We start from the raw sequence: 27,156 nt of genomic DNA, 5'->3' as shown, positions 1-27,156 counted from the left end.
ATGGAGGTTCCTCAATTGTTTTAGTGATGCGTGTGTGTGTGTGTGTGTGTGTGTGTGTGTCTTCACAGCAGTTGGTCAAAGAGATGCACAGGTTTGCCAGATCTTGAGAAGGCTACGTTCACTCACCTGAAACGGAGTTGATAACAAGTACAAGTTCACCGAGAGGTCATGCAGTATTTCCTCCTCACAAATCTTTAGTTATTTTACTGCAAGTTATAACAATAACTTGCATATGTTCTGTGAATAATTAGGACACTGGCAGTGTGGCGGTGTTTCAGCATAAAGACATGCTGAGGATGATGATGACATGTCTCTATCCTATCACATGCTGTCCTTGGGAATCCTCACAATAACCCCCTACATGCGTAGACCTGCGTGTTATAGATATTCACCAATACGTCACGTGTTCACATGTGAGCTGCCTCTTCTAACTTTCCATTGCGTTTGCCAAACAGTCACAGCAGTGTGACTTTGCCATTGATTGTCGGTGGATCTGTCTGAGCCTTATTACATTGATGCAGGGAAAGCTGCCGCCGGCAATGAATACACACGCTACAAAATTACAACCAGAATGACAAATGTGCTACTTGTATACACCACGCAGCCGGGGCTTCTTTTGTCTGGTACATTTCTTTACATTGAGAGGAAGAGTTGAAGTCACGAGTGGTTTAACATAATGTCACAAGGCCTTGTGATGTGTAATTGGCTTTGTCACTATTGGAGTTCAATGCATTTCTCAATAGCTCTGAGTTATTAGATTGCCCATTGCACTGACATAATAGGGACACCCTGATCAATAACTTGACATTCCATAGTTACGTGCATACTGTAGTCAGCCCAGCTCTTCTGATCCTCTGCGGGAAATGATCTCTGTGATGAACTTTTGACATCTGGGCTGAAGGTTTTATGGTTCTTAGCTCGACCTTTTCACATTAACAAATCAAGCACTAACATATTCTGACCTGTAAGGAAGTATTTTGTTATTATTATTTACAACAAAGGTTAGATAGGCTCACTTTAACAGAAGAGTGTTGCTACTTTTATGTACCACAATGAATGGACCCCTGTACAAGGTGAGGAAAGAAGCCAGTGTTTTGTAGTTTATTTTGGCTGCTATGGTCATTCAGATCCTAGATATTAAGACATCCATATATCATGAGGTGCTCAGTACTCAAATTACATTATGAAATGCTGATTTTCTCTGGAAAACCAAACTGTAAGCATAATGTTTCATTACATTCCCGTCTAGCAGATTGAGTGGCTCATGAGATAAATCCTAACATATTCTTGAACGCACATTTTTAATCTTGGTACCGTTAAACGACAGAGAAATATATCTATCTATCTATAATTATGTTTAAAGAGTTATGAGCAACAAACACATATGACTACAGTGATTTTATGTGTGTACAAATAATGAATTATCTGTCTGTTGTATTTGAAGTTACTCATTCATGCTGGTGTCTTTAAAACACTCACATAAGCCGCACTAGTACACAGCAGTATGCAGTGGAGATGAATACAGTTCACAGCAGCGACATGCAACAACTGTCCCGTCAGTCATTGGATGCCACAGGAGTATATATTGATGTGTGAGTGTGTGTGGGGGTTTCACATGTGTTTCCCAGCTCAGTTGGACGGGGCATCACTGAGAGAGAGTTATTGTGTTTCATTGAACACCGCTGACGGTCTCCTTCCTGGCGCTTCTTTGAGGACGTGAGTACAGACAAATATCAGAATTAACTTCTCTGGAGCTGCTTCTGAATTAGAATGAACTTGCATGAGAAATATAAAACTTGTTTTGGAATGAAATGTTTCATAGTTTGTAACTTTGCAAAGCAGAATTTTGCACAAAGAAGGCTGCATGTGATTATTTTGTATACATTTTTCTTATTAACTGCATGACTGCCTTGATTATCTTTCACAAGAAAAAAAATGTGGTTACACTTTCTAAGAAGCATCTATAGTGCATTTAGATGAAATTCATAGTGAACGTTTGCATTAATTATGCTGCATGACTACACTGATGAACACTGTCATTAGACATTATAGAAGTGATTAAGTTCAAGTTGGTGGATGCTCTTTATGAGTTATAAACTACTGTTTGACTGATGAGGCTTCTAAGACTATTATAAATAATCAAGAACATACATAACACTCTTTTATTACATTTGTTTCATGGATGTTCGTCAGGGAGCATTATGTGTATTTATGAGTGTAGACATGAAGCGTTATAAATGCATTATAATTAAATCATGAATGCCCTCATAATCCACTATAGATGTGGTCGTCATTTTAAATTACACCTTAGTACAGTTGAGAAATGATGTGCATAAAACTGAGCATCATGTTACTGCTGCAGTAAACAGAATACTTTAGTCTTCTTCTCGATCTTATATTAGCTAATCTTCAGTTGTTGTTTTTTTTTTATGAATTTACAACAATTATAGTATGAATTAAAAGTCAGTATTTCCATGTTTCTATTTCTGTAAATGGAAAGAAAGATAATAACAACGCAAGACTGAATTACTGTTTGTACCATTTTTCCAGGGATCAATATCGTGTCAGATTCTCAGGGCGACTATCAGCTCCAGTGGATGGAGAAATATTTCAGACCTCCTCATCCGGACACCAGAGGTGTCAAAGGTCATAGTTCTGAAATGAGCGACCATCAAGAAAAAGACCACAAGCACAGAAAGACTGCTAACTCAAAAACTCAACAAACGAAGCACCAAAATCAAAGTCATCGTCAGAAGTTGCATCAGTCTGATGACAATGAAAGCCACGAGTAAGTTTTCTCACTGTTTATTGCCTAGTTTTACATTAGAATGATTAAAATAGCAGAGATCTATGTCCTTCTAAAGTTAATAATTCTAGGAGTATTCATTTGCTTTGCTGTTACAAAACCATTTATCATTATTATTAGCTAGACTCAGGCATATATTGGTATCCAGTGTGTCTTTAACAGCCATGTTTTCTGTTTAAAATAGCACCCATTCAACAGCAGAGGACAGCCTATTCAGTGATCATCCCCCCGACCATCAACATCAGCGGGATGATGACAAGTCTCATCGTTCTCACCGTTACCATCACAAGCAAAGCCATCGCCATGTCTCTCTTTCAGAAACTCCTCAACTCAACAGTTCCTCAACTGGTTCCTCTCCGTCCTCCTCCTCCTCCTCCTCTTCATCTTCTTCTTCGTCGTCAACACCCTCCTTCTCTTCTTCCTCCTCCTCCTCCTCTTCTTCCTCCTCTTCAACATCTTCCTCTTCGTCTAGCCTGTCCTCTGAGACCAGCAGTAAGCGTTCAAATAGGCATCCGCTTAAGAAGCCCCAGCATTCACAGTCCTGTACCGACATTTCCAGGAAACAGAAGTACTTTGATGACGACGACGAAGACACAGCCCCTTTGATAGATAAAAGAGGTGATCAAAACTCTGCCAAACAGAGACAGGAGAAAGGCAAGTCTTCTCGCCGTGGCCCCCTGAAGAACACACAGAAAACTACAGGAGGCTTAAGAAAGGATGGAAGTTTCCGCAAAGCTAAATCAATGGAGGCTCTCACTGGACCCAAAGAAAGAGAATTGCATGGAAATGAAGATGAAAATGAAATGGAGATTAGAAAAGTTGAAGCCAGGAAGAATTTAATGAAGGAAAAGATGAAGTTCTCTAACTTCCTTAATGAGATCACTCGGCAGGTACTCAGTCCGATGAGACTCACCACTCTTGGGGTCACAGATGCTCAAAGACACTGCAGTCCAGGGGAGGTCTCAGTCAGATCCAGTAAGGGAGACGGAAGCACCGAGAAACACAGAAAATCAAGGAGTCGGCATGCCAGCGCAGACTCAGTTAGCTCCAGCAAGCGCTCCCACAGCAGCAAGCGCTCCCACAGCAGCAAGCGCTCCCACAGCAGCAAGCACTCCCACAGCAGCAAGCGCTCCCACAGCAGCAAGCGCTCATCTCAACTTTCTCACTTTAAATCTGCCCGTCACCATCACCGTTCTACAGACTCACCCCATCACATGGGCCACGGGTCCAGAGGCTGCACTGATATGAGCTACTCGAAAAGACGTCACTCATGGTCTGAAACTTCTCAGCATAGCTCACATTCACCTTCTTATGAGCAGGACCACCACCGTCACCAGGGAGACGATCGCACTTCTAGTCTTCATCATCACCATGGTGACTGCAACAGCCCATGTTATCACCATAACCACAAATACCACCACAGTCCTGTCTATCATCATAAAGATCACCATAGCCCCGAATATCACCATGGTGATCATCACCATAGAGACCATGACAACACATCCCATAGCCAGCACTATGGAGACCATCATCATGGAGATCACTGCAGCCCAAATCACTACCATGAAGAGCTCCACAGTGCAACCTTTTATCATCACCATGGGAACCATAATAGCCCTTCTCATCACCATCACCATGCAGACCACCAAGGCCATGCTAGTCATCATCACCATGGAGACCACCACATCACAACTCATCATCGTAAAGGTCGTCACACCCCAACGCATCGCCATGGAGACCACGACAGTTCAGGTCACCACCGCCATGGCAACCATCCAAACATTGAACTCCCTACTACACCAAGTCACCACGGAGACCACCACAGCCCAATAATGCATCATCATCATGGCGACCACCACAGTCAACCTCGTCATCATCGCCATGGAGACCACCACAGTAAATTTAATCGGCATCACCATGGAGACCACCACAATCCAAGCCAACAGCATCACCATAGAGACCACCATAGTCCAGGCCAACAGCATCACCATGGAGACCACCACACTCCAGATCATCAGCATCACCATGGAGACCACCACAGTAAATCACATCACCATCACCATGGAGACAACCACAGTTCAGACCATCAGCATCACCACGGAGACCACCGCAGAAAGTCACATCAGCATCCCCATGGAGACCACCATAGTCCAGACCATCAGCATCACCATGGAGACCACCACAGCGAAGCTCATCAGCATCACCATGGCGATCACCACAGTGAAACTCATCAGCATCACCATGGAGACCACCACAGTGCAGCTCATCAGCATCACCATGGAGACCACCACAGTCAAGACAACCTGCATCACCATGAAGACCACCACAGTCCAGGCCATCAGCATCACCATGGAGACCACCACAGTCCAGACCATCAGCATCATGATGGAGACCACCACAGTCCAGACCATCAGCATCATGATGGAGACCACCACAACCCAGATCATCAGCATCACCATGGAGACCACCACAGTCCAGGCCATCAGCATCACCATGGAGACCACCACAGTCCAGACCATCAGCATCATGATGGAGACCACCACAACCCAGGCCATCAGCATCACCATGGAGACCACAATAGTCCTGTCCATCAGCATCCCCATGGAGATTACTACAGCAAAGGTCATGACCAAGGACAGCACCCTGAATCACATCTCAACCAGCCCCACTCTAAAAACAATGATCTTGACCACAACAAGGGTCATTCTGCCAGCAGTCCCAGTTCACACAGAAAGATGCCACCTCTTTTCAGCAAGGTGGAGTCACTCAGCAACACCAGCAGCCCCTCCAGTCACGACGAAGAACAGACAAGCTTCACTGGCTCATCCTTACATAAGGTATTGCATTCGTCTTTGGGTTAAGCCAAACACTCATTCATGATTTCCCTTATTACAGTACATCATAAAGAATGTATTGGCAGGTCATTAGTTGCCCATGTTTTACATGCTTCATTAACTGGTTATGTAATAATGTTCCACTCATTTGCTTACTTATTGATTTGGGCACCAGTGCATGTCACATTGGACACTAGATTAGTTACAGATGGAAATAAAATTGACATTCCCAAGTGATGTTCTTAATTATTTCCACTTGTTTCAGAAAATAATGTTTTACTTCAGGCATTTTTAAATTATAGTATTTCTGAAGGTTTCTTGTCTAAGTAAATTTGTTTTCTTTCATACAGGACAAGCCGAATGAACTGGGCAGAATCATGTAAGTGTGATGTAATTCTTTAGGGTTTTTTTTTAAACTGGTAATAGTCCTAGTGTCCACCATGACAGTGATAATGTAAATGGATTGAATGGTTGCACAATTTGGATATCATAGAAAACACAGACCTGCATGATTTTAGACCCAATGTGTAAAATGAGAATGAGAGGAACGAAAGAATAGATTTAGAATTAATAATGAATTCATCAAATGCTCATCTATTATCTGATAGGATCCTGCAGGAGCAGAACGAAGGTCTGCAACAAAGTTTGCTGAAGACGGCTGTGAGGATGGAGTGTTTAGGAGAGGAATTCATTAGCAGCCAGAAACTACTGGAGGTAGACCTTCAGAGGACACGTATGGAACTCGGCAACCTCACAGACAGGTTTAGGAGGTAACGGATGGAGTTTAACATTTAACAAATAGAAAAACACCGTTATATATTACTTAACCTGTTACAATGTGCATGTATACCGCAATATATTGTACTACTGTTGAGAAACTTTTCTCTCTTTGCCTGTACTTTATTTCAGACTACATGACAACTGCTCCTCCACACAACAGAATAATAACCTTCTAGAGCAAAAGCTTCATTCAGTGGTGAGATTGGAAGCTTTTCTATGTTTCTTGAAAGCCTGAAAAATGAAAATGCATGTCTGCAATGCAAGTTTTGAGGAGCCCCTTTCTACTGAATGATTTAAGGTTGACAGAGCAGTAAAGGTTATTAAAACCCTTGGAAGTGGATATTGTGATGTAAATGACTGTTTACCTGTAATAACTGTGCTTCCTGTACTTTCTGTATCAGGCTCAGAATATGGAAGGAGAACGTGAGAGGCTGAACTGGCGTATTTCAGCTCTGACGGAGCAGCTTGCTATTGCGAAATATGCCAAGAGTGTGGAAACATTCAATGTAAGATCCTTACCTCCCTATTAAAGTCTAAACACTTGTGGCTTCACAAAAGCATTCAGAGAAAGGGGAGGAAAAGGGGAACTAGGCAGCCCCACAATGACTAAAATATTCTGGTATGGGCAAATATGGACTGAAAAAAACATGCATTATCTTTGTTCTTTGACTTTGTATCAATAAATCAATAAACTGATCTATTTGTAACCTCTCCTTACTGCAGGTAACACCAATGCTACACAAAACTGATCTCCATTTCCAGCCAGATGGATCCATGACTCCGGTGGCTCCTCCCATCGCTCCCCCTCCGGCTCAGTTCATGGACGGCCATAATAACTATGAAAAGGCCATGGCCGGCGGGCAGGAGCAACCTCTGGGGCCGGTTCCCGAGGAGGAGGAATCGGACTGGTCGGAGATAGGAGACGAGATGCCACGATTTATACTGACAGGCTCAAACAGAAATCAGGTATGGAGACACCGGGAAGCAGACGTGGACAAAGACAGCGAGTCAGGAGGCGAGGAAATCGTCAGACAACACTCTCCACGCCCACTGCAGATCCCTCATCTCCAGTTCACCATCCACAGCGAGAACATGTGTGACAGCATGACAGGCGAGGGCACTTACAGGATCTCCACGAGTCCAAACCTTGGCTCTGCCATCCTGATCCGGTCAGCCAGCTTGGAGGAGATCCCTCTGGCACACCACCACATGCAGAAGGAGCTGCGAGGCACGGAGGCCATGATGGACCTCCACCACCGAGGCGACGAAGCCATCGAAGATTTAGATAATGAGATCATTCATCACTGGAGAACGAGCAATGAAAGAATAGAAAGCAGGACGTCAGAGGCAGATAGAGGCCTGGCCGGCCTGCAGTCAGCAGAGCGGATGCTCAACCAGTTCATGTGTGGGCCGCTGCCCGGTGAAGGACAAGGTCAGGGCCGGGTCGAGCTGCACGGCTGGACGGGAGGGATTCCAGACGAGCTGTTGAAAGGGGAAAGAACGCAGCTGTGAACGAAACACTAGTGTGCTGCTCACGGTGTCTGAAATCATAATTTACTTTCATCTTAATTTACGAGGAAAAGTTTAATAAATCTCTTTTTCAGCTCTTTTGAAGGTTCAGCCCCTCTGATTAACATGTGGTTAGAGGAGACTTAACCTTTGAATTGAAACTGTTAAGATGAGCCGTTTTCCCTCTAAAAAAACATAAAACATGAGATCGGCAGCACTTACCAAGTGGAATCAGAGACGGATGAATCACACATGTATTTAAACATAAACTTTATTTTTCTGTTCTTTGAAACATCCTCTACAGCTTAGATTTGACCATTTAATGGATACATGTAGATGTATATTTTTGCTGTATAAATACAGATTTAGGCATTTCCTTTCCCTTCCTTTAGTCTCTTTATTCTGTTTGCTGTATTGCATGTAACATTATTTATTCATATATGGATTACTTCCTGTGTAGGCAGCCATGCATTGTTGAATGCATTGATTTAATGATATATACTTAAAGTGTTCAGTTCTGTTAATCAATTTCCTTGTTGTAAAATGTAGTCATAGCATGTACTTTAAAACATATTGTATACTTATAAATACAGTTAGTAAATAGCTTTAAATGTGTGCATCTGCAAAATGATATATTTCTTACGATAAGTAACCTGCTTGCTTTCACACATTTCACAAGCTTACATAAATGTCATCCATGTAACTTTGTCCATGAAAGATCTAATAAAGCAAAGAAAGAAATAGTGAAACATAATGTCAACTGTATACATTTGGTTTATTTCTAGTCAGCTTTCCTTGGAAAAGGAGAAATAGTTAAAGGGGATTTGCTCTAAATGTAATACATAGGAAAAGTTGTTGAAAGCTAAAGTGAACGAACATGTTGGAGGTTCTAGTTATGTCAAATATAGTTACATGTGGCCTGTCATTACAAAAAGTTGTTTTACCTGACGGGTTGCTCCTCTTTAAAGTCTCTCTAAAATGAAAGTTGCCTTTTTAATAGTATTTGATCACATCCCCGGTGAATCTGCAAACATGTAAATAAAAAAAGATTTTTACCTCAAAATCCGACGTGTGCTGACATCAACTAGCACCAATCACCATCCACCCATCAATCAATCACTTAAGCTCTGCACAGAGAAGTTTGTGAGTGAATCTTTTCCTCAATCAAATCAAATTCCTTCCAACGTTTTGTTCTTCCTGCCGATCCTGATTCACCGTAGGGAAGATAGATAATCTTGGAATGCTGTTTCAGCTCGACTTTAATGCGTGTGTTTTCTGAAATTGAATTCCAGTCATTGTATTAAAATATACAGCATGTGTGGCTCTATATGTTAATCTGATGGTCTGATGCTCCCTCAGTCGGTTTCGGACACTACTTTGGTCTAGATTGAAATATCTCATCAACTACTGGATGATGGACGGTCCTGACATTCATGGTGCCCAGAGGATGGATCCTGATGGCGTTGGTGACTGACTTTAGCGCCACATGAGATTTACATGCGCAGTTAAGATTGAATTGTCTCAACAACTTTAGGCCAACCGCTGTTAAACACCCCATGTAGTAGCATGACGGACCTTAAATTCCATTTAGATATTTATTATTTAGATTGCTTTCTTCAACTTATTATTCTGGTGATAGGGTTAGAACATGTGGGCTAAAACTTTGGGGCCCTGGGAACAGCTGATATTCCAGAGAGACGTTTCAGAATCCACCATTAGTCGACCTCTAGCATTTAGCATCACTGTGCCGAACAGACTCAGCATTTTGAACATGATTTTCACCTCTCAGTGTATCAATGTGAAGAAGGCCAGTGACAGATAAAGGGCATGGACTTTCTCTCTTCTCTGGCATCTAAAGGAAGCTTCCTGTTGTGACCCAGGCCTGGAAAAGCAGAATGAATATGAAATGATGGATCCTGTAGACCTGGTTGTGGCTTTGAGCCCCAGGTGATGTTTTGATTCTGCATCAAACCTCCTAGATTCTGCAGACAACCCAACCTCCACATGTGTTCAGCACAGGAAAGAGAGAGTGTTATGTATCACTCTGAGCTCCTTGTAGGTATTAGAGATAATCAACACCTACTCCTCACTTATTCATACCGTCTGCCTTAACTGAAGAGGAACATTTAATCATTGGGATCATTTATTTCACTTACCGTAGACATTGATATAAGAAGCATAAATGGGAAATAAAGCACATAAAAATGAAAAGTGTTTCAGTTTCTGTGTGCGTTTTGTGGACAAGTGTTACACAGTTAATGGCTTATAATAATGTCCATCACCCTGTCAGGATCAATTTGTTTCGTCCCTCCATGTGAGTGATGGGTGCTGAGCAGACAATGGCCTGGATTCACAGACCAGTTTAATAGGATAGGTGAGCATTAGTGGTAAGACGCTCGCAGCATCCAGGTCTGCCAAATCCAGTGTGCCAAATCCACTGAGTGGCACACTGGACGGTACATAGTGGTCGGTGGAGATAACTGGACTTTTTTCAGCACTTTTTGGGGCGACAAATAAGGTGAACTTTGATGCACTAACATCTGTTTCATTGGAGATGCACCACTTTTGAAGCTTTTAAACTTTAAACCCCAAGGATTTTTGCACTAGCCTCTCTTGAATTTTGCATTTTCGGTTTAATGTTTGGTCTCACAAAGCTATTATCAGCATGTTTTCAATATCTTCCTGCTCTGTTGCCACTGGTTTATTTTCAAATTCATTGTTGAATTTTGGTTTTGTCATCTCCTCTCTGGACCTTCAGAGTCCCCTCTCTGACCTTTCCTTCCTCCTTGCAGACAAAAGCATCGGCAGTCGCTGCCTCGTCTCTCTCCTTCCCCTTATTCCCCCGGTGAGACTCGGATTCCCTCGCTGCAACCATGGTGGTGATGAAGATGAAGTTCCCCTTCCAGAAAAGGGTGAAGCTGGCCCAGGGACTGTGGCTCCTCGCCTGGTGTGCCACAGTTGCCGGGGCTATCACCTTCTGCCTGGGCTGCATCCTCAAGGTGGAGCTCCGGAAAAGGGCTGAGGTACTCAATCTTTACTGAAACTTAGTTCAGAATTACAATGCATTGTGGTTTATGAATACGTTTTTGTAAATGTGCTGCAAGTTATTAACAAATTGCAACAATAAATATTGGAATTACTTTTAGTTTGAGTGCAAAGGTGAGTGACATATAATGATTTCTCAGGGTAACTGTATAGGAGTGTGAGTAGTCAAAATCTCAGCATGGAGGCATATTAAGTAGTAGTACACATATGTGTAGTGATTTTAATGAATAACATCATGGGAGCTGCGATCTGTGCTTGTCTTACTTAAAATGTGTTCATTTCGGGAGGAAATGCATCTTATTAATTATTAATTATTATTCTGATTAATTCAATTGAAGGATACTGTCAAAGAAATGTCCTTCAAGAGGTAAATACACCTGTGACCCACTTTGGATCCTAATTCATCATTTAATAAACCAGGCTCTGTCAGTCTTAATCACGCTAAGCCTTACTCCTGAAGGCCGTCATCACAACTTTGCATTAATAACAAACTTGGATGTATTCTATTTCCACATTTATATTGTTTGCTTGATTCAATTATTTGCAGCCTCAAAAACATCATATTCTCACATTACCGCTATGTCCTTTACACTATTTTAAAAAGTACTAACATTTCTTTTACACTATTTAAAACATATATATTTGATTTAAATTCTAAATATTTTGTGCCCTTTTTTACCTGTTTTCATTGAGGTAATGACAGTATTCTGTTTAAATGGTAAATGGTAAATGGTCCTCATTTATATAATGCTTTTATCCAAAGCGCTTTACAGTAATGACTGACATTCACCCATTCATTCACACGTTCACACACCGACGGTGGAGTCAACCATGCAGGGCGACAGCCAGCTCGTTAGGAGCAATTAGGGTGAGGTGTCTTGCTCAGGGACGCCAGACACTCAGCTAGGAGGAGCCGGGGATCGAACCAGCAATCTTGCGGTAACCAGCCAACCCGCTCTACCTCCTGAGCTAATGCCCCCCTTTGACTGTAAAAAGGACGTATTACAAATGGGAAAAGGGAAAAAATAGAAAATGACGGACAATTCATAAATAAATACATAAATTACAGAATCTACTTTAAAAAACGGTGGATTATGCTAGCTTTTTACAGACTTTTGCACACAATACAGAGTCTCATACTGTATAACGTTGACTAGGTAATGCTGCATTAAGGAAGAAAGGTCAAAAGTGTTTTCATATCTTTCTGTTTATATACTTTATATACTAGTGTATATATTAGACTGAGCGAGAGAATGTCATGTGAAACTGAAGTTGAGGTGTCCTTGAGCAACACAGCTGAGCCTCAAGAGCTTGAAGCGAGCTCATTAAAATGTGATTAAACTGTGACTGACTGTAATGCTGATGATGAAAATGATCATGCATGCATTCACGAGATCTACCCATTTTTATTAAAGGCAGAACTCTCTTGAAACTTTGACGGTTCATCAACAGACAAGTTGTCAAAACCGACAGATGTTTCACTTTAAATTCAAGATTGACATGTCAGGCAGGCTGCGATATAGCTATTTAATTCACCTCGCATGTATAATTGCAGCCAAGTCTGGATGTTTCTAGCCATTACCAGCAACATATAGCTTCAATAAATGTTCAATAACTGGGGGTATGGAAATTGACCAATTTCCAAATCAATTTTCTGGTAATTTGAGGCAAATTACGTCAGGTAGGCCTACTATTGATCTCAAGCATCTTAGTTTCATTAATTTGTTGGAAAAATATTTACCAAGGAATAATCTGATGTATTTTACATTACAGCAAACATATAGAATTGATATTGATTACATTATTGTGTGACTTACTTACAGGTAATGGATAACTCAGACATCCATGTTGTGCCCAATACCCTCATGATCGTTGGTCTGGCCTCCTTGGGTATCAACTTCTTTGCCTCAAGGATCTGTCAGGATGCGTTGGATGCCGAGCGATTTCCTCGCTGGAAGAGCATGTTGAAGCCCTATTTCGCTGTCTCTTGCTTCTTCACCGTCCTCATGCTGCTAGCCGTCATTATGAGCTATGCCATGAAGGGCAGTCTGGAGTCATCCCTGAAGGTCGGCCTGAAGAACGGCATCCGCTTCTACAAGGACACCGACACCCCGGGCCGCTGCTTCCAGAAACAGAACATCGATCGCCTGCAGATGGATTTCCAGTGCTGTGGAAACTCTGACTTCCGGGACTGGTTTGAAGTCCAGTGGATCAGCAACCGCTTCCTCGATTTCAGCGCTAAAGAAGTGAAGGAGTAAGTTACGATATTATAGTAGTGGGTCAGGTTCCCCATCTGTGGATATTTATGGAAAAACAATCTGATTGTTGTACTGTATCTGAAACACATCTTTCACTTCCTTAGCCGCGTCAAGAGCAACGTGGACGGACGTTACTTGGTAGACGGCGTCCCATTCAGTTGCTGCAACCCCAGCTCTCCACGGCCATGCATCCAGTATCAGCTCACCAACAACTCAGCTCACTATACCTACGACTACCAAACCGAGGAGCTCAACATCTACCTCCGAGGCTGCAGAGAGGCCCTGGTCAACTACTACATGGGCCTGATGAACACCATTGGGGCTGGGGTGCTGTCTGTCCTCCTCTTACAGGTATGCTACGAGAAGGATCACAGTGGTTTTACAGTGATTTCAGGCACAGTTGGCGGTGCTATGGTGAGCTTTAAAGTTGGAGGACGATCAAGGGGTTACATTGGCTTTATTGGGATTGGGACAGCTGCCAGGGCGTTATAACATATTCATTTTAACATAGTGTCATGTCTTATCAAGAACAGAATAAATGTGCAGCCACAATCCACCATGCAATATGAAAAGTAAAGGGTTTTCTTGCAGTTGTACAACTCAAAGATTTCATTCATGAGACTGACTTGATTCAGAGTGAACGCCAACTGATTCCTCGTTCATTTATTGAGCCTAATGTGCACAATTTATGTCATCGATGACAACTTCTGTTCAGTAGACGATGAATGAATGGAGGCATCTACATCTAACCCCCATTCCTCCACCTCCCTCTGTGCCAGGGCTCCGTACTGGTGAGCTTGCGGTTCCTGCAGACTTCCATGGAGGCGGTGGCAGGGAACGAAAACGCTGAGATCGAGACGGAAGGGTACCTGCTGGAGAAATCAGTGAAGGAAACCGTCATGGAGTACATGGAACCTGTGTTGAAGTTCTTCCTGCTTACAAACCAGGTGGAAGAGGGCGCCCCAGCTGCCACTTGAAGCACAAATGATGTACACACATGTAAATAATTTTTACTCAGAGGTAATTAATGATTTGAATTCGAAAAACAGAATATTAATCACACATTTCTAAGAATTTCACAGATTTAGGGATAGTATTTTTTATTGTCAGATGGCCACCGCAGGTGAAGTAAATGTTTACTATAATATTGTATATTTCCATTCGAATTCTGAACTGACACCTTCTCTTTTAAACACAAATTCAGAAAAGATACCCACTAAAGTTGCCATAGACCCACGTTATTGACCGATTTTCAGACACCCCTTCGTTTTTTAAATTATTACAGAGAAAACAGTAATTCACCAGCCAGAGCACAATTATGATTTTTGGTCTTACAAAAAAGGGTTTAAAGTGGACTGTAGAGAGGCACAAAGCACTGCTGCACAACAGAACATAACAGATGACTTGTTAAAGTTTGATGTCGCTAATTGCCTTATGGAGTAGAATCCCTCATTGCTTCTTTTTTCTAAGAGCATGCAGACGTTAAAATATTTCAAATGTCAGATGTCACCCTCCATAACTGGTGCTCCAAGTTGCTAATTTCTCTCCGCTTCTCTTCTCCCCGCCAGTGAAAGGAATAGGATTATGAAGATTGATATAATCGATGTCAGTAATGCATCAAGCGTGTCCTCTGTTCTGACATCTTTGTTAAAGCTTTTAATCCCATTTGTTAATACTCAACCTGCTGCCCTTGCTGTTAGACACCTGCGTCAGGTGGATGTAAGATGCAGAGTGAACAATGCCAAGGCTTTGTTTGCTTATAAAAAAAATTATAATATTGACGTACAACATTTCAAATTGATTGAAGAGTTTGTGTTCTTTACCCATGTCCCTGGGCAGTTCATTAAATATGAAAGACAATTTTTGTACACTGTCATAATTACCTGAAACAAAATATTGGATATTTCTGGAATCGATTTCTAATATCAGCCCATGTGAATAGCTTAATTAAAGGTCCTTTTAAAAACATGACTGTGTCTTGAGTGATTTTCTGGATAGGCAGACTTCTGAATCAAAACAATAATGACCAATACAGATATCAGATATCAGACTACTACTTTTTATTAAGACTACATGGGCCCCATGTAGTCTTAATAAAAAGTAGTAGTCTGTTTATTCAAAATGTTTCTAATAAAAACAATGTTTAATTTTGGCTGCTATCTTCTGTTTGTGAATTAATATAACAGCAACAACCCAGAACTACCCCCAACAATAAGTAGATAAAATGAGAGCCCTGCGTAGTGCGTCGTGACAGGCGTCATGACGTTAATTTCACGTGACGGGACGACGACGCGCTCTGCGATTCGACTCATTCTCGGGATCATACCGTTTTGAAACTAACTCGTATAAAAGCGTCAAACTGCACACAGTATTTCCGCCACCGTTATTTCGAATTAACACTTGGGTTACTTGCTCTCAGCTGTTTTAGTGTGTACTCCATTCATTAATATCTCAGTGAAAGTGGTATTTCAAATATTGCGGAGTGACTGTCACACCCAGTAAACAGCGGTTCAGGAAGAGGAGTCGGGTCGTTGGCCGGAATCGCACACTGTTGCAGCTGCCCGGAAAGCTAGTTTTAGACAACTGGCTAGCCGTAGCCAGAGGTATAGCAGCCAGCCGTTGATTAGCTAATGTATTTAGCTACGGTATTTACAAATTAGCTTTCCCAGCCAGCGCGTAAGCAGCAAGTGGTGGAGGATTTACCAGAACTGGCAGGTAGGTGGGCAACAGAGACGTTTCGCTCCTTCACTTGCTTTTAACGGCATGTAGACTGTTGGTCAAAACACCAAAAATGAAGCTAACTAACCACTAAAATGACATAATCGTCATCAACTGATGATTCAAACGTAACGCAAATATAAGTATCGCGATGCTGTTGTAGTGACAATCTCAATACGCCAATAGCCAGCACGGTCCATCGCCGTTTAGCTAACGGAAATAGTTTAGTAGCATGAGTAGCTCCTGGGAAACTAAACTGTTGGTGGGTTTGTTTAGGCATGTAATGTAAGCACAGAGGTAACGTTAGCTGGTAACGTTAGCTAGCTAGCCCTTGCACTGAGGGCCTCGGAATTTTCCCCGCTATTTTTATGTGTTTACATCCTCTATGTAATTTGTCTGTTCTATCAATGCTTGAAGCCCCATTTAACACCATATTTACAATCCTGAATAACATTGACAGGATGGGGCTATACGCTAAGTGTAGTTCAACAGGGTGAGGTTAGTGGTCGAATGAGATGTCCTGATTGTACAGGATTTTTTCCGGTCTAATACCACATGGTGGCGCTGGTCCATAGTAACCCCTGGGCTAAATTAACATGATTACTTGTTTATTCAAACATGACTGGATGGGGCTGCATATGTCATTAGTGAAGTAATCCCTGAAGCGGTTACTAGGTCTTGAACACTAATGTTAGGATGAGCACCACAAATACCACGTTACTGGTCACTCTGGTCTGCCAGCTGTCTTTAAATAACTTTATTTTCAGGAAATGATGAAGTTCTCTATTGACAGCATGCCACACTTGTCTCATCCCATTACACATGTGGATCAGAGGAGTCCCTCCAGGTCTATGTCCCACACCAGACAGTTAAGCCTAGGAAGCATGAGTAATGCATTCTGCATGGCTAGATTGGAGGAAGCTGCTGTCCTGCTGCCATTTGTGCATCTCATATAACTACTACTGGACTATTTTTCCAGTTTGGTTTTACAGACTCTTTCATCTTACTGGATGGATGGAGAGATAGATAGATAGTGACTAAGTTTGTTGTTTGTGTTTCAGAGTAGAGATGGAAGGAGACGACTGCAGTTTTCCTCCAGATTCATCGGATGATCACTCGCAAAGAGGAAGTGTTGCTTCTTCTGCAACACTTTCCCGTGGTACGGTGCAGCAAGTATTAACGGAGGATAAAGTCATCCTCAGTGTTTCTTAATATGCATTATTTTTATTTATATTTTTAAGAAAGCTTACATTTTTACATGTAGTTTCTCTTTGCTTTATTTGTCTTTTTAATAGACATTTTGTTTCTCTGTTTATTTGTGTTTGCTCCCACAGCTCAAGATGTGCTTATATACCTCTGCGGTGAAAGTGCAGTTCATTTAACAGTAGAAGGGCTTGGCAGTGTCTCTGTGCAGGAGTTGGGCCGCAGTGTTCGTGACGCTCTCCATTTTCCTGAGTCTGTACAGGATGCTTTTGCCTTCTGGCTTTGTTCTCCACTGCTCGGTAAGAACTGTTTTCCCACACATTTTAGGCTCCTAATTTCTGTGACTTTTCATCTGGCAATGTGTGTATGTGTGCTCCTTTCTTTAAAGTGATATCATAGTCTGACTACACAATATTATATAGTGTGTGATATTTTTGGTAGGAAGTTGCTTTTCCTTTGTGGCTTTGCCTTTGAAATGGCCTTTACTCTTTTAAATGATTGTACCTTAGGTTGATGTAAGCAGCTCCAGTATCATAACAGCAAGTGGCACAAGAATCAGGGAAACAGACACATCTTACCATGTTACACTTGCCTCCCCCTTGCTCCTTAGAATTGCAGTTAAAGGCAAGACATCAACCATACAAACTGTGCCGGCAGTGGCAAGACTTACTGTATCGCTTCACTGAGGCCTCAGAAGAAGACATTTCACAAGGTGAGAGTTTGGGCTGCATGTCGCCCATTAAAGATCGGACAAACTGAAACAGATGGTCGCTGGAACCCTAATCCATCATTATCCTCTGCTTTTTCTTCAGATGAACCATGTCTCCAGTACCGTCGCAACGTGTTTTATCCTAAATCTAAAGAGCTACAGGTACTTTAATCCTAATTTGGTGCAAGAACATTCAATAATTTTAGATTTGATCAAATTATTAAAACCTTTTAAATCCCTGTCCTCAATGCTGAGTGGGCTTTGATGAAGATTATTTTGTTATTGTCTGAAAGTTCTGTTTCTTTCCTACTCAAGAGATATTGATTTCAGGTTAACGCTGAGTTGGTTTTCTTGGTTACTGATGGATAGTTGTTGTCATCGTGTCACTCCTGAGCAGATGGATGATGAGCGAGTACTGAGGCTTCTGTATGAGGAGGCCAAGGGCAACATTCTCTCTGGTCGATACCCCTGCGACCCCGAGCACTGGATGGGTCTTGGAGCCTTGTCTCTTGCTCTTGAAGAGGGAACTGGTCTTGATGGACAACAATTTACTACTACTATAAGGTAAGTTATAAAGGTTGAATAAAATCTTGAATGCTTTTCCATTTTGCAAGTTCTGTAGATGAACGCATTGATGCCCTTTCCAGTTTCTCTTAGGCTACGTTCACACCGCAGTTACAAGTGACCTGAATCTGATTTTTTTGCTCATATGTGACCCATATCTGATTTGCTTTTGACAATGTGAACAGCACAAGTCGCATTGAATCTGACATTTTCTAATCAGATTCAGGCCACATTTAAATGTGGTACTGAATCGGATACGTATCGGATTTTTTTGAATGCGACCGCAGTCTGAACAGCCAGGTCGCATTTAATGCGACTTTGACGTCATTCTGACCCACGCTGCACTGTTTTGTAAATGAATGACAAATAAAGTTGATTGAAAAGCGGGCGGGAGCCAAAACAAACATGGAGGACAGCAGCGAAGCAAATTTGCCGGCTGCCGCCACACACTGTTTTTAGCATGAAGCCATACAGTCCCACGTTACCGGTTGCCGTTGCTATGTTCGCTTCCGTAAACACCGCTGTGGCGTGATGTCATCAATGATCAACTGCGCATGCGGGTCACTTCAGGAGCGTGAGCTGTTCACACAGCAATCCGTAGACAGGCCGCATTTAAAGAGGTAATGTGAACAGCCAAACAAAAAATCGGATTTGAGCCATAAATCGGAATTGTGCATTAAGACCTGCGGTGTGAACGTAGCCTTAGAGGAATAGTTTGACATTTTGGGAAATACGCTGATTTGCTTCGATGCAAGGATCGATACCTCCTCAAATGTTATATTTTTGTTTTCGTTTTTTTACCTTTGGCCAGAGCCAGTGTATACAGAGTCTGGGAAGGGACATGTAGGGGAAAAGAAATCAAGACACGCAGTTCACCCTGAATTCAATATTTTGCACCCTCAGTTGAAATTTGAATAATAATGTCAAGTACAAGGTGGACTGTGTGGTCGTCTCTCCATGCTTCTTTGGTTCATGGATGTGCAGCTCCACAACGTGCTGGGTGAAGGTGAATATGCATCAGTAGGTGCGGTGAATGTGACATACTCTCTCAGCCAGTCACATTACTGGACTCATAGCTCTGAAAGAGCTGTCTTATTACAGTAAAATCTGATGAAGCATCTCAGCAAACAGAAACCATTTCCTCAGGAAATGTTTAGATGTTTAGAGCATCACGGCAAGAAGATACATCGCTGCAAATCCGCACACGAAGAGAGATGATGAATGCTATATCATCAGTTACTATCTCTATAGTAACTACAGAAATAAAACATTGTAATAGTGATTTTTTTTAAAGTGATTTCGGTAATCATTCTAATGTATCTCACCTTGTATACGGTCACATCTTTTAGTAATTATCGTTACAAAAGTGTTTGCACTGCTGCCTTCAAATGCTGCAGGGATTTCATGAACTGAAGAAGTTTTTCATACAGTAGCCTGTAAAGCAGCTGTGGATAACAGATAATGTAAGAATCCCCCAAATTAATTTATAGATCAGCGCAGAATGCAGACTGATTTGGGCCTACTGACTTTACTGACTTTACTGCTTCAGCCACAGTGTTGAATTGAAATAAAGTATTGATATTTCAAGCTTTAATCGTTGTTGCAGCACATCTGCAGCAAGTAGTGCATTGCTCTCCTTGTGTGTGTGTGTGTGCTCTTATATTCGCTGTAAAAAGCATAACTAAGCTGATCTCCCTCCACCCACATATTCTAATCTAGAAGGCAGCTGGTAGATTTAGAAGCTCCAAAGACTTTGGCACGATCAGCAACAACATGTTGTAATTTGATGAAAATCCAAAGGCATTGTGATAAAAGCTCAACAGTGCTTCTTTCTTTTGAGGGGATTTATTTTGTGCTGATAACATTCACATTGTGCCAGAGTAGTGTTTTCTGTTACAAATACAAGAATGCACAAAATGACGCTTTTGATCAGTGGGATGGAAATGGTACTGTTTCCTGTTTTGTAAAGCCTTTTATGCCTTGATTATGATAAAAGGGCTGATAATTATAGGTACTTGACAGGGACTATATATCACTGTATGTATAACACTGCAAACTAAAGGCGTGCAGTCACTGTTTCCTCTTTTAGGCACGTTGCAGTCAGTCGGAACATACTTCTGAATAGATATTTATGATTATAATGTCTTAGTTTGTGTCTGTGGTTTGTGTCTGTTGAGCTTACTTCCTTTTTTATTGTTCATATGGTAAAGAAACGTTCTTAATTATTATCATGTTTAAGATTTGTTAGCATAAATTCGGGGTCTGTGCTGTAACAAAGCAAACTTTGTACAAAAATCTTGATTTGATGTTCCAAGCTTTGAACAGAGGAAATGAGAGGCACTGAGTTTTCTACACATTAATTACAAGTTGAATCAAATCCTCCTGAGAAATGGGAGAAACACAAGTATAATCCTAATAATCTTAATATCTGCTGCTCATACTTTGTATTATAATTATTACAAATTATATTTTAGACCAAGTGTTTTTATTTCAGAGGATCTCAAGGTAATCATCAATGACGTCTTTTATGACGTCTGAACAACACAAGCTGTGCCACTTAAGGGGATTTTTCTTGTCGGGACGTGAGTGGTAGAAATCAGAGGAGGTCGTCAAAATTCCAGCAACACTTTATACTGTAAAGAATTAAATTGTGAGACCAACAGGTTTCAGCTTGTGGCTTTCATCAGGGTCATCATGAAACATATTAGAAAGGACAATTAAAAGGCATGGGCATGAAAGAGGAAAAAAAGGTTGATTAGAATATCTATTGTGTATTAGCATCATGTTAATCATAAAGAAGGAGCAGCTAAAGTAACGGACTACTTGAGCTCCAACAGTAAATGTTAATGAATTAATTTACTATAATTCTGGCCCCATATAAGATGCCCTTAATGCATAAAGCAAACTTCTTCTGTCTTCCACAGAGAGAAGAAGCTGTCTTCATTTCTGCCAGCACATGTTGCCATGGGGAGTGGCGGTTTGCTCTCCACTCTGAGAGGGAAGTCGAGCCGTCAGACTCTGGAGCAGAATCTCTTGGAGGAGTACAGAAAGATCAGCACATCCGCTGGGAACTCCCCCGAGCCCACACAGCTCCTACACCAGTACCTCAACACATGTCACAATCTGCCTTATTATGGGTAAACAATGTGTATAATGAGCCATTTCTACTCAATACATGTTTTACCTCCAATCACGTCATATTTATTCATTTTTAATTAAACGTAACTACCTAAACAGGTGCGCTTTCTTCTTTGGGGAGATTGACAAACCAGTGCAAGGGATTCTCCAACGGGCCAAACGCAAAGCTGTCAACATTGGAATCTGCCTGGAGGGAGTTTATGTGATGGATGTCAAAGAGAAGGTGAGCACTGCCTTGTCTTTGATTGACGGCTCTGGAAAAACAACAGCACACTGTTTCATGTGCCATGTTTCTCACTTTGTGAGTGCATACTTGGAGAACCACCCTGCACTGCATACGTGACATTGTGGAAGCAGTTTTCGTTTCTCTGAGCTAACCGGATCTCTCTGGTGGAACACATTTTCTTGCAGCATGTGCTACTTGGCCTGCATTTCAATGAGCTTTCTTGGGACCACAGCTACCCTGAGGAGCAGGGGGACTCGCACATTTTGTGGCTGGAGTTTGATGGAGATGAAGACGGCACTCCTGTCAACAAACTGCTGAAGATCTACTCAAAACAAGTAAGAACGTGTTTATGAAATTCACAACATCATCTTATGAGATTATATTAACACCTGTACAAACAGTGTCACCAACCAGGCTGCAACCGCTGATTCTGGAAAGTGAAGCCAAGGCTGAAGTGCCTTAAACTTGAATACTGTCTGCTGGCCATCAGAAGTCTGATTGCATTGATTTAGTGAATTATGGTCAATTTAGAGTCAGAGGCTTTAGAGCCTGGCTAGGGCGTCCTTATTGTGTCCTCGCTACCATGCTTCCAATGCAATATATACTCAAATTACTTAAGATTTAACTGTAAAGTTTTCCTCAAATTATGGCTTCTTATTTTGGAAACAGCTTCTCACCAGAAGCCAGATTGAAATCCAGTGAAGGTGCCGCTCTGCTGCTTGTATTTGTCACATCCACCTGTCGCTCATCTGCACTCCAAATATGGTCACTTCTTTTCACTGGTTGCAAAAATTCAAAAATTGTGAATTCAAGGCTTCAAAGGTAGTCCACAAACTAATGGGTGATGTCACGATGGATACATCCACTTCTTATATGCAGTCTATGTCACCAACCAGCATGTGTATTGTAGAACTGTTGTCCATGTTGATTTGACATTTTTTGGGTCACGGCTGTCGTGGTCGACAACGCTGCCATCCCTGCTGTAGTTATGAAAGGCAAGACTTTCTTAAAATGACCTTCTATGTGTCTCACTTCAAATTTTTTCCACAAATAGAGAGTGTTAGCACGTTGGACCTGAATTATTTGAGAGACAGAAGAACCGGTGGTGCTACTGGGCCCATTTGTTCTTAGAGGAGCACAACACTCGATGTTGGTGTTGAAACCTAATAGATTTTTAAGTATTATTTGTGCTCACATGTGTAATTATCCTTGCTCAGTGATTGTTGGCTTGAAAAAGACAAGTCAACAGATGGCGAAGAAATGTTATGGTAGCGGCAGTAATACATAATCACTCCAGGCCCTATTCCAACGCTGGCAATCTGACCCATTCATGTGCCTGTGGTTCAGTAATGGAAAAGTAATGTACAGCTGTTTATTATGTATGTACGGCTAAGGCTCATTCGTGATTTTTTTTTTTCCTTTTACCAACCAGGCAGAGCTGATGAGCGGCTTCATTGAGTTCTGTGTGGAGCTGAGGTCTGCGTCTGAGGGCGGAGCTGCAGCCGAAATGGACGGCGACGTGACTCAGCAGCCTGCCGGGCAGGACGGCAGCAACCAGCACGGACGCGGAGGACGGCGCGGGATGCTGCGCAGGCAGAGCAGTGTCGTGTGCAGTCGGGTCCATTCACTTAACACTATCAGCTACGTGGACAATGGTGAGTCTGATGGTTACATTTAGCAGCCCATGACAACTTACAGTAGAATCTACCAGGACAGTCTCCTGGTACTAACTTCCATTGGAGTCACTTTTCAATATTTCTTCAATGTTGTCCCTCAGGAAAAGAAATCAAACGCTTGAAGCCGAAAAGAGCCGCGTCATTCTTCACCCGACAGGCGTCTGCTCCCACATACTCGGCTGTGCAGGTGACGGAGAGTCTGGAGCAGGGTTAAGCCGGCTGATCTGCTCTGCCCCTCGCCTCTAAAAGACCAAACCTGAACACTTTACACTGAGATTTAAAGAAAAAGACTTGATACAAGCTTGAGACATTTCACTGATAATATATGAACATGCAAAGGACCAAGCGAGGGATCTAAGTGTGAGTTACAATATTTATCTTTTGAAGATGTGTGTGTATATTAAGAGAGTAAACTAATGTGAAAGGAAATCTATTAACCACTATGCTTCCAAGGTTCAACTGAAGTGGCTATTCATTAGATGGCCTTACATAGAAAATATATAGCGTCCTCTGAGAACCACATGATGAAACTCCTTCATGAGTCTGAGACGAACCTGAGAGAAATCCTCATGCAACGACTCCAGTTGATGATTGTATATCTCGTGACCGTTTTGACTTTTCGTTATTCTTCAAAAATGGTTAAACCTCATCCGAGCATAACCGCTTTGTACTCTAACTGGGGGTTTTGTAAGAGTTTACCACAAACTCATTTCAGTCAGCATGACAAGCAACTCCACAGGACGTTCTAAGGGCGGGTTCCCACTATTCTGCTTTTTCAAACGGCCAGTGCCTTGTTCTCATCAAACGGTGAAGACGCTTTAGAAGAGCACTGGTAGAAACGTTCAGTGGTTGGAGTTACTGATCAAAGAGTCCGTATGGGAGCAAATCTTCTATGTTGTGGAAGTTTCTTGTGAGTACATGCTTTTGAGAGATCATTCATATTTGAGGTTATTTACAGCTCATTATCGTGGAAAGAAAGCACAGGTTGGACTTTTTTTTTAATAATTCTTCTATGACTTTCATTTGTAAAAGCATATTGGCGTGAAAAACAGACGTTTAGGAGCATCCAATGGTCAAGTCCTCTTTGGGCAGCTTAGATTGATTTGCTCCAAAGTTGGTCAAAACAAGATTAATCTAATAAAAGCTCTCATCCTATATCAATGAATCCTACCACACTTGTATTCCTGCCGCTGAGCGGTTGGCATGTCATATTTAAAGTTTAACTGCCAGTCGGCTCCATCAATACAAGTGACATCCACGCACGCGTCTTGACTTGACTACAGCTTTCTTGGTCAGACCTGATCAGCAAAGTAAAACTGATGCAATACTTGTGCAACTTCTGACACGAGAGAGAAAACTTCCTGTTAGCTGTGATCAGCACTACTTTTACATACCGACTCAAAAACAACACTGACTAATTCAAACTGCAACCTCTAAGTTTTGCTTAGTCATTTGAAATGATTGTTTTCCTTGCAGACACAATCATGGTCGACATTATTTGAAAGGAGACAGGGAACACTATCTTTGTATAAAAAACAAAACTGTCGCCACCCGTTTTCAGGGTTATTTAGTTTGAAAATGTTTTTCTTTTCTCAACCCATTGAGGGAACATAACTGCTTCAGTTAATCTGAAAAATGAATATCACCAAGCCACGAGACACGCTTTCACTGGACAGGACTATATGCTCTGTGCATATGGCTGACTAAGACCTTTAATTAAAATCTCAGTCTACACCAAAGCAAGCCTCTCTAACATGCTGCAACACAGTCTGCTACCTTAACCCTCCAGAGACGGACTTCAGTGTCCACCACATGGTGGCGTTCTCCAGGTGTCTCTCATGCTGATACAGGCACGTTCTGCCTTTGCTGTACATTTAACAGGCTCACCTCACTATTCGCCATTTATAATACTGCCTTCCAATGATTTGAGATGTGGCGGCGTCATGTATTCTTCCCACTTCTCAGCATGCAAACTGCAGAATGTTTTCACTTTTCTATGCTTGGAGTACGTCGGTTTCCATCTGTAACCAAACTGCAGCTGTCCAGTATATTGTTCCTACCGTAACACTATGCATGTCACATTGTAGAATAGGCATTCCACATCAGACTACACATCATGCGATACTGCACTATTAATACTAATACACTGTTTATAACTCTGTTTTTGTATTGTTTGTTAGCTTCTACGAGAGAATATTTGTATTTCATTTTCATATACTTGTCAGTGTTCGTACCATAGAAAGACATGAAGAAAAGGGTCAATGAAAGCATTCTCTTCCCAATCACTTTGCAGATGCATTAAGTGCCTTTTTGTTTGTACTGAGTTGGCATCTAAGTGACTGTTTTGGTGCTTGGAAACCAAGAATTGACAATTGTTTTGTTTGGTTTCAAAAAAATATTTTTGTTTTGTAATATATTTCCCACATTTTTCAGACCATGCATTTCATCCTTCCTGAAAGCTGAGTGCGTATATTGCTATAATGGATGATTACACTGGGCTGATGTTGACCAGTGTATTGTGGTTCCTCTCAATGGAGACTGCCTTCATTAAAATATGTCTGTCTTTTTTTAAATAAACAAAGGCAAAGTGGGCCCGTTTCTCTGAAAATATCTCTTACAAAGTGTGTTTGATACTTTTCCTACTGCAGCCATCTTTATTTGCATTAACACTAACAATTACTTTATGTGATCTTCTTGATACAATATGTTTTCTACACATTTTGACTAGTTCTGCACTAAATAAGTGCTGTAAACTGCTGCTGTTGTGAGATCGTCAGTGTTAGACGGGGATGGAAAATCATGCTCTGGTTGTGTTTGAGGCACTGAACGAAGATTGACCTGGCTCGCTTTAAACAGAAATACTGTTGCACTGTTTTTTCCTTCATTTGTGATGGTTGCTGTCTGAGAATCTACCCAAAATATGAATTTGCATAATCTTTTGTATTTAAAAATGACTGGTATTAGTTCTCGATCTATTAGTTCCTCGTTGTGCTACGCCCTTTGTCTTAACTACTATCTCGATAATACAGTTACATCGAGCCAGTCAGTGAAAGGAAACGACCTTTATTACCTTTAGCCAACCTCTTTCTACTGCAACCAATTTTGTCATGTGCTCTGCTCAGATACAATTGTAGATTTATTATAGACCTGTAACATTTTATCGAGGTTAGGTTGGAAATCATTTTAGTTTTTGTGATGTCTGTGAAAATGGTTTTATATGCACCTAAAAACTATTCAATTTACTATAAATAATCACTAATCAGTTGAAAATGCCTGAAGCAATTGGCAAGATATTATTCCTCTGTAACAATATTTTTCATTATGCAATATATAGTCTATTGTCAGATTTTGAATTTTTTAACAATAAAACATTCTATTCAGATGAATCCGGTTGCCCTTAAAGGTGTATGTTTTCCTTTTCAGTATTATTGCAGGGTTTTTTAAGGCAAGAAAAATATAAAGGCAACAATTCAGCATCAGGGGTTTATGATTGATGAGTCAAGATCAGACTACAAATCAAATACAAAACAGATCAAACTACAAACGTTTCTTTCCTTCAGCAGTTTCCAGTGTTTTATTTTATTATCATTCACACGTGAGAAACTATGTTTCTTCAGTTCATTAAATCAGTATCAGCTCTGACTTTCAATAGAAATCGTCAATATGTATTTACTAAATATATATCTACTA

At 41.4% G+C, this 27,156-nt stretch overlaps 3 protein-coding genes across 3 annotated transcripts; all 3 read left to right on the top strand.

Annotated features, from left to right (window-relative positions):
* The first annotated feature begins 1,627 nt into the window (after nt 1–1,627).
* Nucleotides 1,628–8,648, top strand: LOC311025666 (uncharacterized protein). Its single transcript, XM_084028680.1, has 8 exons — nt 1,628–1,716; nt 2,551–2,788; nt 2,991–5,643; nt 5,991–6,019; nt 6,249–6,410; nt 6,550–6,616; nt 6,822–6,926; nt 7,144–8,648. Exons 2-8 carry the CDS (start codon nt 2,598–2,600, stop codon nt 7,930–7,932), a joined length of 3,996 nt encoding a protein of 1,331 aa, XP_083884806.1. The 5' UTR covers nt 1,628–1,716; nt 2,551–2,597; the 3' UTR covers nt 7,933–8,648.
* A 1,640-nt stretch (nt 8,649–10,288) lies between these two features.
* rom1a (retinal outer segment membrane protein 1a) lies at nt 10,289–15,211 on the top strand. Its single transcript, XM_084028805.1, has 5 exons — nt 10,289–10,447; nt 10,722–10,952; nt 12,798–13,228; nt 13,337–13,583; nt 14,012–15,211. The coding sequence occupies exons 2-5, from the start codon at nt 10,803–10,805 to the stop codon at nt 14,207–14,209; spliced, it is 1,026 nt and encodes a 341-aa protein (XP_083884931.1). The 5' UTR covers nt 10,289–10,447; nt 10,722–10,802; the 3' UTR covers nt 14,210–15,211.
* Nucleotides 15,212–15,794: 583 nt separating this feature from the next.
* frmd8 (FERM domain containing 8) lies at nt 15,795–26,413 on the top strand. Its single transcript, XM_084029600.1, has 11 exons — nt 15,795–15,947; nt 17,012–17,109; nt 17,285–17,452; nt 17,764–17,865; nt 17,966–18,024; nt 18,260–18,426; nt 21,351–21,563; nt 21,664–21,787; nt 21,976–22,125; nt 23,223–23,445; nt 23,568–26,413. The coding sequence occupies exons 2-11, from the start codon at nt 17,019–17,021 to the stop codon at nt 23,678–23,680; spliced, it is 1,410 nt and encodes a 469-aa protein (XP_083885726.1). The 5' UTR covers nt 15,795–15,947; nt 17,012–17,018; the 3' UTR covers nt 23,681–26,413.
* The last annotated feature ends 743 nt before the right edge of the window (nt 26,414–27,156 follow it).

This window comes from Eutrigla gurnardus (assembly GCF_963514095.1).
Source record: "Eutrigla gurnardus genome assembly, chromosome: 15".
NCBI lineage: Eukaryota > Metazoa > Chordata > Actinopteri > Perciformes > Triglidae > Eutrigla > Eutrigla gurnardus.
The sequence above is the reverse complement of the archived record's forward strand: the minus strand, read 5'-3'. Positions and strand labels throughout refer to the sequence as shown.

Bases quoted from the DNA above. Each gene is read 5' to 3' on its own strand.
- LOC311025666 (XM_084028680.1), top strand. From the start codon at position 2,598: ATGGAGAAATATTTCAGACCTCCTCATCCGGACACCAGAGGTGTCAAA. The intron at 5,644-5,990 runs GTATTGCATTCG...TCTTTCATACAG, and splicing joins CTGGCTCATCCTTACATAAG to GACAAGCCGAATGAACTGGG. The intron at 6,411-6,549 runs GTAACGGATGGA...ACTTTATTTCAG, and splicing joins CTCACAGACAGGTTTAGGAG to ACTACATGACAACTGCTCCT.
- rom1a (XM_084028805.1), top strand. From the start codon at position 10,803: ATGGTGGTGATGAAGATGAAGTTCCCCTTCCAGAAAAGGGTGAAGCTG. The intron at 10,953-12,797 runs GTACTCAATCTT...ACTTACTTACAG, and splicing joins AGCTCCGGAAAAGGGCTGAG to GTAATGGATAACTCAGACAT. The intron at 13,229-13,336 runs GTAAGTTACGAT...TCACTTCCTTAG, and splicing joins AGCGCTAAAGAAGTGAAGGA to CCGCGTCAAGAGCAACGTGG.
- frmd8 (XM_084029600.1), top strand. From the start codon at position 17,019: ATGGAAGGAGACGACTGCAGTTTTCCTCCAGATTCATCGGATGATCAC. The intron at 22,126-23,222 runs GTAAGAACGTGT...TTTACCAACCAG, and splicing joins TGAAGATCTACTCAAAACAA to GCAGAGCTGATGAGCGGCTT. The intron at 23,446-23,567 runs GTGAGTCTGATG...GTTGTCCCTCAG, and splicing joins TATCAGCTACGTGGACAATG to GAAAAGAAATCAAACGCTTG.